The sequence below is a fragment of the Nerophis ophidion genome, linkage group LG17, assembly GCF_033978795.1.
Source record: "Nerophis ophidion isolate RoL-2023_Sa linkage group LG17, RoL_Noph_v1.0, whole genome shotgun sequence".
NCBI lineage: Eukaryota > Metazoa > Chordata > Actinopteri > Syngnathiformes > Syngnathidae > Nerophis > Nerophis ophidion.
This window is the reverse complement of record NC_084627.1, coordinates 11680482-11693755: the sequence shown is the minus strand read 5'-3', so window position 1 is coordinate 11693755 and position 13274 is coordinate 11680482. Positions and strand designations below refer to the sequence as shown.

The following is a 13274-nucleotide window of genomic DNA, read 5'->3' as shown; positions in this document are numbered from 1 at the left end:
TGTGTGTGTGTGTGTGTCTGTGTGTGTGTGTGGGCGCTTTCACACATTTATGTGAGTAACCATGCAGAATAGTCACTTATTCAGGCAGTTCGAAAGGAAGTTTAGAAGAAGCAGCTCGACAAAAATAAACCTGATATAGACAACTTTAACGACGCATTAAAGCACAGGTGTCAAACTCAAGGCCCGGGGGCCACGAATAGCCCGCCGCATTATTTAATGTGTGCCTGGAAATAATATGTGCCAATAAAGTACCTTATCTTTTCTTACATGTATTCGTTCTTCCCATTTTGACAGAAAAAATATATATGTACAGCATTAAATTGCATACATTGGAAATTTACATGTTATCCAATATTGCAACAGATATATTGTCATAATGTTCCCTCAAAAATGTGTCAAAATGGAAATAAATACCGAAATATCTGCTGGACTTACGATTTCATAGTCAAATTAAAATGTGCAATGCAAAAATAATAGATTTTTCTGTACAATTTACAGAGTTTTTAACAGCATCCATCCAATTTTCTACCGCTTGTGCCTTTTGGGGTGGTGGGGGGTGCTGGAGCCTATCTCAGCTGCATTCAGGCGGAAGGCGGGGGTACACCCTAGATCAGGGGTAGGGAACCTATGGCTCTAGAGCCAGATGTGGCTCTTTTGATGACTGAGTCCGGCTCTCAGATAAATCTTAGCTGACATTGCTTAACACGATAAGTAATTAATAATTCCGCCTGTAATCAGTGTTAAAAATAATGTTCAAATTATAAAAAATTCTCATGCATTTTATCGCACATGTTCAAGTAGTCGCTTTAATTGTAAGAAGTATCGTATTTATTATTGGTTAGCTTTAGAATACCAATGTTATTATCTTGGGGACAGCGTGGCAAAGTTGGGACAGTGGCTGTGCCAGCAATCTGAGGGTTACTGGTTCAATCCCCACCTTCTACCATCTTAGTCACATCCGTTGTGTCCTTGAGCAAGACATTTCACCCCTGCTCCTGATGGGTGGTGGTTAGCGCCTTGCATGGCAGCTCCCGCCATCAGTGTGTGAATGTGTGTGTGAATGGGTGAATGTGGAAGTAGTGTCAAAGCGCTTTGGGCTCCTTAAAAAGGGGTAGAAAAGCGCTATACAAGTACAACCATTTACCATTTTTAAAAAGAATAAGAGACTTATTATACTGTAAAAATGTTGGTCTTAAAAATGCACGCATTTAGTTGTATTCAGTGTTTAAAAAAGATTATATGGCTCTCACAGAAATACATTTTGAAATATTTGGCTTTCATGGCTCTCTCAGCCAAAAAGGTTCCCCACCCCTGCCCCTGGACAAGTCACCACCTCATTGCAGGGCCTGTAAATGTAAAAACTCTACCACTGTACGGTAAAATTCTGTTGACTGAGATGCTAGTTTGCTGTACATATAAAATCTACGATAGTTGTTTTCACGATTTATTACTGTAAATTAAAAAACGTCGCCACATTTTTTTTTTTACGGTAAAAAGCTGAGCTCAGTTTTTAGAATAAAAAAACTGGGGTACTGCTCTCCCATTATGTTGTAAAAAAAAAAAAAAAAAACACTGTATATTGTACACTTACATTTTGGTGACTGAGTTGCCTTTTTTTTCTTTTTTTTTTTACAGTACACGTAAAAAAATATGTAATAAAATGCATCGGCAAATTCAAATAATACTCGCTGTTCCAATTGGCCCTTTGAGGGCTGTGATGTGGCCCTCAATGACACCCCGGTATTAAAGGAAACGATTATGGATTTTTAAACATTAACATGTTTAGGAAAAAAAATATTTCTGTCATTCTACAAAACCAGTAAAGTGGTCATGTTGTGTAATTTGTAAATAAAAACAGAATACATAAATTTGCAAATCCTTTTCAACTTATATTCAATTGGGTAGACTGCGAAGACAAGATATTTTATATTCAAACTGAGAAACGTATTTTTTTTTTGCAAATAATCATTAACTTAGAATTTAATTGCAGCAACACACTGCAAATAAATTGGCACAGGGGCATTTTTACCACTGTGTTACCTGGCCTTTCCTTTTAACAACACTCAGTAAATCAGTCCATCTTAGATAAGTTCGGACTCAGCATTTCTGGGTGTTGTTGATAAACGTCTTTTGATTTGCATCATAGAGATTTTAACTTGCACTCACAGATGTAGCGACAAATTGCAGTTACTGACAGTGGTTTTGTGAAGTGTTCCTGAGCCCATGTGATGATATCCTTTACACACTGATGGAGTACCACCCGAGGGATCGAAGGTCACAGGCATTCAATGTTGGTTTTTGGCATTGCAGTGATTTCTCCAGATTCTCTGAATTTTTGTATGATATTATGGACCCACCGTAGATGATGAAATCCCTAAATTCCTTGCAATATATTGTTGAGAAATTATGTTCTTAAACTGTTGGGACAATTTGCTCACGCATTTGTTGACAAAGTGGTGACCCTCGCCCCGTCCTTGTTTGTGAATGACTGAGCATTTCATTGGAAGCTCCTTTTATACCCAACTGGCACCCACCTGTTCCCAATTAGCCTGTTCACCTGTGAGATGTTCCAAATAAGTGTTTGATGACCATTTCTCAACTTTCTCAGTCTGTTTTGCCACTTGTGCCAGCTTTTTTGAAACATGTTGCAGGCATTAAATTTCAAATGAGCTAATACTTGCAAAAAATAACACAGGTTTCCAGTTTGAACGTTATATATCTTGTCTTGCAGTCTATTCAATAGAATAGAATAGAATAGAATAGAAAGTACTTTATTGATCCCTGGGGAAATTCAGCACCACAGTTCGCTCACAATAGACAACAATAATAATAAATAATGTCTAACATATATTATACATATAATATATGAATATTATAAATATATTCTACATATATTCTACAATATAGATTGAAAAGGATTTGCAAATCATTGTATTCTGTTTTTATTTACCATTTACAGAATGTGACAACTTCACTGCTTTTGGGTTTTGTACGAACAGTTTTAGGCAGACGGTCTTAAAAGGGGCGAATGTGTGCTTTCATGTCCAGCTTCCCCACAGAGTACATCCCCTCCGGCAGTGTTTTTCAACCTTTTGTGAGCCAAGGCACATTTTTTTGGTGTTGAAAAAATCCAGAGGCAGACCACCAGCAGAAAACATAAAAAAACTCAGTTGACAGTAAAAAGTCGTTGTTGCAATTGTTGGATATGACTTTAAAGCATAACCAAGCATGCATCGATATAGCTCTTGTCTCAAAGTAGGTGTACTGTCACCACCTGTCACATCACGCCCTGACTTATTTGGACTTTTTTGCTGTTTTCCTGTGTAGTGTTTTACTTCTTGTCCCGCGATCCTATTTTGGTGGCTTTTTCTTTTTTTCTGTAGCAGTTTCATGTCTTCCTTTGAGCGATATTTCCCGCATCTACTTTGCAATCAAGAATATTTCAGTTGTTTTTATCCTTCTTTGTGGGGACATTGTTGATTGTCATGTCATGTTCGGATGTACATTGTGGACGCCGCATCTGCTCCACAGTAAGTCTTTGCGGTCGTCCAGCAATCTGTTATTGTTTACTTTGTACCCAGTTCAGTTTTAGTTTTGTTCTGCATAGCCTTCCCTAAGCTTCAATGCCTTTTCTTAGGGGCACTCACCTTTTGTTTATTTTTGGTTTTAGCATTAGACACCGTTTTACCTGCACGCTGCCTCCTGCTGTTTCCGACATCCATCCATCCATTTTCTACCGCATATTCCCTTTCGGGGTCGTGGGGGGCGCTGGCGCCTATCTCAGCTACAATCGGGCGGAAGGCGGGGTACACCCTGGACAAGTTGCCACCTCATCGCAGGGCCAACACAGACAACATTCACACTCACATTCACACACTAGGGCCAATTTAGTGTTGCCAATCAACCTATCCCCAGGTGCATGTCTTTGGAGGTGGGAGGAAGCCGGAGTACCCGGAGGGAACCCACGCATTCACAGGGAGGACATGCAAACTCCACACAGAAAGATCCGAGCCTGGATTTGATCCCAGGACTGCAGGACCTTCGTATTGTGAGGCAGACGCACTAACCCCTCTGCCACCGTGAAGCCCCTGTTTCCGACATCTACAAAGCAATTAGCTACCGGCTGCCACCTACTGATATGGAAGAGTATTACACGGTTACTCTGCCGAACGCTGGACAGAACCAACACATCATTTGCAGACTATAATTACTGGTTTGTAAAAAAATATTTTTAACCCAAATAGGTGAAATGAGATCATTTAACCACGGCACACCAGTTGAAAATCACTGCCCTACGACAATAGCCAATGAATGGGAGTGCGGCGCGGGTGCAAAAACAACAACAACAACAAAAAACAACACCCCACCGATGAACATCACCAGATAGACCATGTACATCCAGTCCATGGGCAGCGGCTTGAGGAAGTTGAAGAGCGGGAAGCGGCACACGGGGGCGCCGTCCAGGTACTTGTAGTCCACGTGACTCAGGCCCCGCTCCTGTGTGATGTCGATGGCCATCAGCAAGCCTGCACAGACACACGTGATGATATCTCCCTCATCGCGCAGGTTTATTTGTAGCTTTACTAGTCATTCACCAAACATGCAGCGAAAGATGCCCAGGGATGCAGGGTCCATGGGGCGGTTCAGGAGGGTCACCAGGCTGCGCCATGACGTCACATCTTCCTTCTTGAAGCCGAAGAGTTGCTCCATCTTACTTTTAGGTGGATGTAGTTTCTTAGCGGTGGAAGTTTTCTTTGCAGTCTTTTGCTCGCCATCATTGCCCAGGAGAGCACCTTTGATTGATTGAAACTTTTATTAGTAGATTGCAGAGTACAGTACATATTCCGTACAATTGACCAGTTAATGGTAACGCCCGAATACATTTTCAACTTCTTTAAGTCGGGGTCCACTTTAATCAGTTCATGGTATAAACATACAGTTTATACCATGAACTATATGTTTATACCATATATAAACATATAGTTTATATATGGTATAAACGATATGTTTATATAGTATAAAAATACTAATCGTGTTTTTATCACCTTCGTCTTTTAGTAAAGGTTAAACCGTTTTTATCTTTTAACCTTTTTGAAGAAGTGGTGCATGCTTTTATTTCAAGTGGCCTGGACTACTGCAATGCACTTTATGCTGGCATTAGCCAAAAAGCTCTCTCCCGGTTGCAGTTAGTCCAGAACGCGGCAGCAGGACTTTTAACAGGGGCCAGGAAACGCCAGCATATAACCCCAATTCTTCAGAGTTTGCACTGGCTCCCTGTTCATTTTAGAATTGATTTTAAAACATTGCTGTTTGTTTTTAATTCTTTACATGGACTGGCACCTCAATATATCTCGGACCTCATCCAAATTTACATTCCTGCGCGCGCTTTGAGGTCCGAGAGCCAGTTCCAGCTCGTGGTGCCCAAGACCAGACTTAAGACCAGGGGAGACAGGTCCTTCTCTGTGGTCGGCCCTAAGGTCTGGAACACTCTGCTCCTCCATGTTCAAACTGCTTCCACAGTGGAGTGTTTTAAGTCTCGTCTTAAGACCCACTTTTATTCTTTGGCTTTTAACACTACGTGAGTTGTGTGGTCCTCTGTGTTTTTTATACACTTTGATTTTTATTTTACTGTTTTAATTGATTTTACCCTTTAAAATAGTTTTTAATCATATTTGTTTTTATTGGTTTTATTTTTATTCATTTTTTGTTTTATTCAGTCATTGGTGGAGCATAATATTGTTTTTAACATGGCTGTGCAGCACTTTGGAAACGTTATTGTTGTTTAAATGTGCTATATAAATAAAGTGGATTGGATATACTATCAACATAATACAATCATCCCACAAATTAATCAAAAGAGTATATTAAGGGTGTAACGGTACTGGTATTTCATCGAACCGTTTCGGTACGGGGTTTCCGGTTCGGTGCGGAGGTGTACCGAACGAATTTCCACACGGACATATTAAAGGCCTACTAGCGACCACGCAGTCTGATAGTTTATATATCAATGATCAATCAATCAATCAATCAATGTTTACTTATATAGCCCTAAATCACTAGTGTCTCAAGGGGCTGCACAAACCACTACGACATCCTCGGTAGGCCCACATAAGGGCAAGGAAAACTCACACACAGTGGGACATCGGTGACAATAATGACCCAGTGGGACGTCGGTGACAATGATGACTATGAGAACATGATACTGTGATACTGATGATACTGATGACTATGAGAACATATGAGAACATGATACTGTGAAAGATCAATCCATAATGGATCCAACACAGTCGCGAGAGTCCAGTCCAAAGCGGATCCAACACAGCAGCGAGAGTCCCGTTCCCGTTCACAGCGGAGCCAGCAGGAAACCATCCCAAGCGGAGGCGGATCAGCAGCGCAGAGATGTCCCCAGCCGATACACAGGCAAGCAGCACATGGCCACCGGATCGGACCGGACTCCCTCCACAAAAGGAGAGTGGGACATAGAAGAAAAAGAAAAGAAACGGCAGATCAACTGGTCTAACAAGGGAGTCTATTTAAAGGCTAGAGTATACAAATGAGTTTTAAGGTGAGACTTAAATGCTTCTACTGAGGTAGCATCTCGAACTGTTACCGGGAGGGCATTCCAGAGTACTGGAGCCCGAAATGAAAAAGCTCTACAGCCCGCAGACTTTTTTTGGGCTTTGGGGATCACTAATAAGCCGGAGTCCTTTGAACGCAGATTTCTTGCCGGGACATATGGTACAATACAATCGGCAAGATAGGATGGAGCTAGACCGTGTAGTATTTTATACGTAAGTAGTAAAACCTTAAAGTCACATCTTAAGTGCACAGGAAGCCAGTGCAGGTGAGCCAGTACAGGCGTAATGTGATCAAACTTTCTTGTTCTTGTCAAAAGTCTAGCAGCCGCATTTTGTACCAACTGTAATCTTTTAATGCTAGACATGGTGAAATATTAACATTGCAACACATGCCAATACGGCCTTTTTAGTTTACTAAATTGCAACTTCAAATTTCCCGCGGAGTTTCCTGTTGAAAACGTCGCGGAACCAATGACGCGTGTTTGTGACGTTATTGGTTGGAGGGGACATATTAGCCAGCAGCACTTACGGCTAAAAGTCGTCTCTTTTCATCACCTAATTACACAGTATTTTGGACATCTATGTTGCTGAATCTTTTGCGATTTGTTCAATTAATAATGGAGAAGTCAAAGTAGAAAGATGGAGGTGGGAACATTTTAGCCTTTAGCCACACAAACACACGATGTTTCCTTGTTTAAAATTTCCGGAGGTAAAGCTTTACTATGGATCAGAGCGGTCAAGCGAACATGGATCCCGACTAAATGTCAACCAGCAGTTTTCGGTGAGAAATTTGTGGTAATAAGTCGCCTCTTACCGGATATAAGCAGAGCTTCTGTACTGCTGAAACTTCGTGACTTCACTCAGAGACTGGCGTCAACACACCCGTGGACACACCCCTCCGACTATCAGGTACTATTTAACTCACTAAAACACTAGCAACACAATAGAAAGATAAGGGGTTTCCCAGAATTATCCTAGTAAATGTGTCTAATTAAACATCTGAATCGCTCCCAATGCAATCGCCTTTTTTTTTTCCCTAGTCCTTCACTCTAAATTTCCTCATCCACAAATCTTTCATCCTCGCTCAAATTAATGGGGAAATTGTAGAGATGTCAAGCGAACACGGCTGGATTGGACCACACACACAAATTACAGTGTATTACCAGCGATCATTTCGAAAAATAAATAACATTTTACCATCCTGTATTCTGAAGGCGATCTATATCGTGTGCTACTCCAGCATCAATATCAGCAGCGTCCTCCTGACCGTCAGCGTCTGGTTCAAAGCGGTATGGCTCTATCCCTTGTTGTGGTTGGGCCTGGCCGAGTGGTCCTGCCATCCCCACGGCTGCCACGGCGCCTCTCACAGCATCTTCCCTATCTGAATCGCTCCCACTGCCCTTTAGTCATTTTTTTCCCCCTAGTCATTCACTCTCGCTTTCCTCATCAAAGAATCTTTCATTCTCACTCAAATTAATGGGGAAATCGTCGCTTTCTCGGTCCGAATCGCCCCCGCTGCTGGTGGCCATGATTGTAAACAATGTTCAGATGTGAAGAGCCCTCACACCCGTGACGTCATGCGCACATCGTCTGCTACTTCCGGTACAGGCAAGGCTTTTTTATTAGCGACCAAAAGTTGCGATCTTTATCGTGGATGTTCTCTACTAAATCCTTTCAGCAAAAATATGGCAATATCGCAAAATGATCAAGTATGACACATAGAATGGACCTGCTATCCCCGTTTTAAATAAGAAAATCTCATTTCAGTAGGCCTTTAAGTAGCGTACTGCACGTTGTGTAAACAATACTCAAAATGCCGGACATTTGCGGTATTTAAGAAACTCCGCCCTGGCAGCTCCGCAAAAGTGGACATGTCCGGTGAAAAGAGGACATGTGGTCATGGACCTAGCCCGGGCTAGGTCTTGACCACACGTCCTTCCCTCACCGGACCCAAACCCCACCCCCCATCCCCTCTACCTTGCTGTCACGCTCGCTATCTGTCGCTGCTCTCCCTCACGATTGTTGCTGCGTGTCCGACCCTGAACGTATATTGGAAATACACACAATCTTGACACAAAAAGCCGGACATTTGAGGCATTTAAGAAACCCCGCCCGGACACCCCGGACAGTCCTGCAAAAGAGGACATGTGCGGGGAAAAGAGGACGTATGGTCAGTAGGGCTGGGTATTGCCAAGGATCTCACGATACGATACGCATCACGATACTTGTGTCACGATACGATACGATATTGCAATATTAAAAGTTTTGCGATACATGCGATATATTGCAATATTCTACATAGTTAACTGAAAAATGTAAAATGCATTATGCATCTTAAAATTTGATAGTGATAATTCACGGAACAAACTGAGGCAAATGTAATTCAAGTTACCCATGCCATTTTATTTTAACTATACAAGCACAAGTTACAACATATTTGCATGAACAACACACCGTCTGAAACACATCAAAAAGTGCAGTGTGCATTATTATTAGTCTCCCTGAGCACAATGACACAAAGTGCAGTGTGGGTCAGTGTCCACAAACTGAACTGAAACCTCAGTGCATCATGTTTCTTCTGAACTTAGATTAAATACTCCAAATAAAATGCAGTGTGTCACACACACTGAAATTGAAAATACAAAATAAAGTGCAGCTTCTTCCCTTTGACCTTAAATGACAAAATTAAGTTCACACACTTGTCTCCCTGGACAAGAACTATGTGTGACTGTTTGAACACTTCACTGAATGTATGTAGAAAAGTAAAATATGTCTATCCATACATATTGCAGAAGCACTTTAATGTTACTTAACACACAGAGCTGAAATGTATGAGAAAAATAAAAAAAAGCGTATAGTCTTTGTCCAGCTCACTTGTGTGCTCTCTTTTCCTTTGGAATCCAAAATACTTCCAAACATCTGCCTTAAAGTTCGAGGGCGTCTCTAGTTTGAGTTTACCTTCCATGCTTGCTTGTTTTGTTTTGGGGGTTTTTTTCAGCTCCACTGCCTCACTGCAACAGCCAGGGAAAAACGAGAAGAAGAGTGCAAACGCCTTGCAGTGAGGTAGCGGCACAGCGACACCTGGCGGAGCGGAGGTCGCACTGCATTTACAGTCCGTCTAAAAAACATGATTTTTTATTTTTATTTTTATCGATATTCAAACTTTGAGTATCGATATTGAATCGGAAGAGAACGTATCGCGATGTATTGCTATATCGATATTTTTGCCCACCTCTAATGGTCAGTCTAGTTTTACCTAAGTGTCTGGATAGCTTGTTGTTAGCGAGCCAGGTGCAAATTCTACAGAGTTCGGCATTGAGGATTTTTTCTACCTGTGACTTGTCCTTGCAAACAGGAACTATTCACAGTCGCATGCTGATGACATGTCGATAACGTATATTAGGAACAGTAAAGGCCCTAGTATACTGCCTTGGGGGACTCCACAGCTTAATGAGAAGGGGGGGGGACACGGTGCTGTTCACCTCTACCACCTGTTTCCTCCCCTCCAAGTAAGATAATAGAGAGTAAAGATTATAGAACCTTCCATCCATCCATTTTCTACCACTTATTCCAGGGGTGTCCAAACTGCGGCCCATTTGCAGCCCACAGGTCATTCTTTGAACTATTGACCTATTCAAGGCTTCAATTACGTCACATTAAATTGTCCATTTTGAGATATTTTTGGGAAAAAATGTTGCATATTTTGTGTTTTGCCATATAAAAAACTGAGCTGTTTTTTTAAAGAAGGGCCTAAAACAAACACATAAACATAAACAACAATAAAACTTAAAATTGACGGATATATCTGAAGTTGATCTCGAGATTATTGTGCTAAAAGTAAACAGTAAAAAAATGTATAATTTATTTTTTAACACTTTAATAAGTAGGACACTTTTGGATCCCCAATTTTTTTAGTGTGATTTGTTTTTGGATGGATGGATGGATGGCCATAGATAGATAGATAGATAGATAGATAGATAGATAGATAGATAGATAGATAGATAGATAGATAGATAGATAGATAGATAGATAGATAGATAGATAGATAGATAGATAGATAGATAGATAGATAGATAGATAGATAGATAGATAGATAGATAGATAGATAGATAGATAGATAGATAGATAGATAGATAGATAGATAGATAGATAGATAGATAGATAGATAGATAGATAGATAGATAGATAGATAGATAGATAGATAGATAGATAGATAGATAGATAGATAGATAGATAGATAGATAGATAGATAGATAGATAGATAGATAGATAGATAGATAGATAGATAGATAGATAGATAGATAGATAGATAGATAGATAGATAGATAGATAGATAGATAGATAGATAGATAGATAGATAGATAGATAGATAGATAGATAGATAGATAGATAGATAGATAGATAGATAGATAGATAGATAGATAGATAGATAGATAGATAGATAGATAGATAGATAGATAGATAGATAGATAGATAGATAGATAGATAGATAGATAGATAGATAGATAGATAGATAGATAGATAGATAGATAGATAGATAGATAGATAGATAGATAGATAGATAGATAGATAGATAGATAGATAGATAGATAGATAGATAGATAGATAGATAGATAGATAGATAGATAGATAGATAGATAGATAGATAGATAGATAGATAGATAGATAGATAGATAGATAGATAGATAGATAGATAGATAGATAGATAGATAGATAGATAGATAGATAGATAGATAGATAGATAGATAGATAGATAGATAGATAGATAGATAGATAGATAGATAGATAGATAGATAGATAGATAGATAGATAGATAGATAGATAGATAGATAGATAGATAGATAGATAGATAGATAGATAGATAGATAGATAGATAGATAGATAGATAGATAGATAGATAGATAGATAGATAGATAGATAGATAGATAGATAGATAGATAGATAGATAGATAGATAGATAGATAGATAGATAGATAGATAGATAGATAGATAGATAGATAGATAGATAGATAGATAGATAGATAGATAGATAGATAGATAGATAGATAGATAGATAGATAGATAGATAGATAGATAGATAGATAGATAGATAGATAGATAGATAGATAGATAGATAGATAGATAGATAGATAGATAGATAGATAGATAGATAGATAGATAGATAGATAGATAGATAGATAGATAGATAGATAGATAGATAGATAGATAGATAGATAGATAGATAGATAGATAGATAGATAGATAGATAGATAGATAGATAGTACTTTTTTTATTCCGTCAGGAAAATTACAATTTTCAGCACAATCCCATTCAAGATCAGACAAACATTACAGGGAGACAGAACAGGATCGCTGATGGGTCTGCCGGCTTCCAGCGCCCCTTACAAAAAATATGACATACAGGTAAACAGGGGGGGATGGGAGAAAAGAATAGAAGATTAAAATAAAATAAAAAAAATCGGTCTTAGCCTTGGCCCTGGAGTGGGGGTGCAGACTGAGGCCAAGGGGGGAAAAAAAAAATAAATAAAAAAATTAAAAAAAAAAACCTCATAGCCATAGTACACATCCCTCGTACATGTGTCATAGCTCAAAAAATAATGAAATATCAAAATCCAAAATTAAGGCTTCAATTATATAATCTCAAATATTCCACCTAAAAAAGTCATTGGGTTAAAATATTGCATATTTTGTGTTTTTTCCATTTTTTCCGCCCCCTTTTGTTGATCTAGAGCAGGGGTGTCAAACTCAAATACAGACTGGGCCAAAATTTTAAACGGAACAAAGCCGCGGGCCAAAGTTGAACAAATTAACCTTTGAATAGGGACCCAAGCAAGTTTTGCATTAAATATTGAACAAGCAAGGCTTATATAACTTTAGTGACATGCAAAATCCAGTTTCAAATAATAATAATAAAAAAAAATATCAATGGCATATCAAATAAAATGTAAATAAAAATTGAATGCCTTTTTTTCTATTTGCAATCTTCTGAGGTAATTATCAAATTTTTTCCACAGGCTAATAATAATGAATGAACCAAACATTCAAGCCTTGAAGTAGCAAGAGAAAATGCATGAATAAAACGTTAATTATTGGTCAGTTTGCTGGAAGTTTCCCGGAAGAGTTAGTGCTGCAAGGGGTTCTGGGTATTTGTTCTGTTGTGTTAAGGTGCGGATCTTCACCTGAAATGTGTTTGTCATTCTTGTTTGGTGTGGGTTCACGGTGTGGCGCATATCTGTAACAGTGCTAAAGTTGTTTATACGGCCACCCTCAGTGTGACCTGCATGGCTGTTGACCAAGTATGTATTTGCATTCCCTTGTGTGTGTGTGTGTGTGTGTGTGTGTAAAAGCCACAAATATTATGTGACACGCTGTTAGTATGGAGGAAAAGCGGATGTGACGACAGGTTGTAGAGAACGCTAAAGGCAGTGCCTTAAATGCACGCCCCCAATATAGTTGTCCAGGTGGAAATCGGTAGAAATTTGGGAGAATGGTTGCCCCGGGAGATTTTCAGGAGGGTCACTGAACTTCGGGAGTCTCCCGGGAAAATTAGGAGGGTTGGCAAGTATGAGTATTAGCGGTGAATGCGGTGTTACAGCGGCACCGACGCTATATAACACCGGCGGGCCAGCTCTAATGCTAAATTGATATTGCCTCAAGGGCCAAATTAAATTACACGGCGGTCCAGATTTGGCCCGCG

The 13274-nt window shown here is 39.6% G+C and overlaps 1 protein-coding gene across 1 annotated transcript in view; it reads right to left on the bottom strand.

Moving 5' to 3' along the window:
• Nucleotides 1–13274, bottom strand: part of ggcx (gamma-glutamyl carboxylase) — a 39403-nt gene that overhangs the window by 25060 nt on the left and 1069 nt on the right. The window contains exons 2-3 of the mRNA XM_061876285.1: nt 4596–4793; nt 4368–4526 (exon numbers count right to left, since the gene is read on the bottom strand). Coding sequence (XP_061732269.1) covers nt 4368–4526; nt 4596–4793 — 357 coding nt within the window. The remainder of the gene's footprint in view (nt 1–4367; nt 4527–4595; nt 4794–13274) is intronic.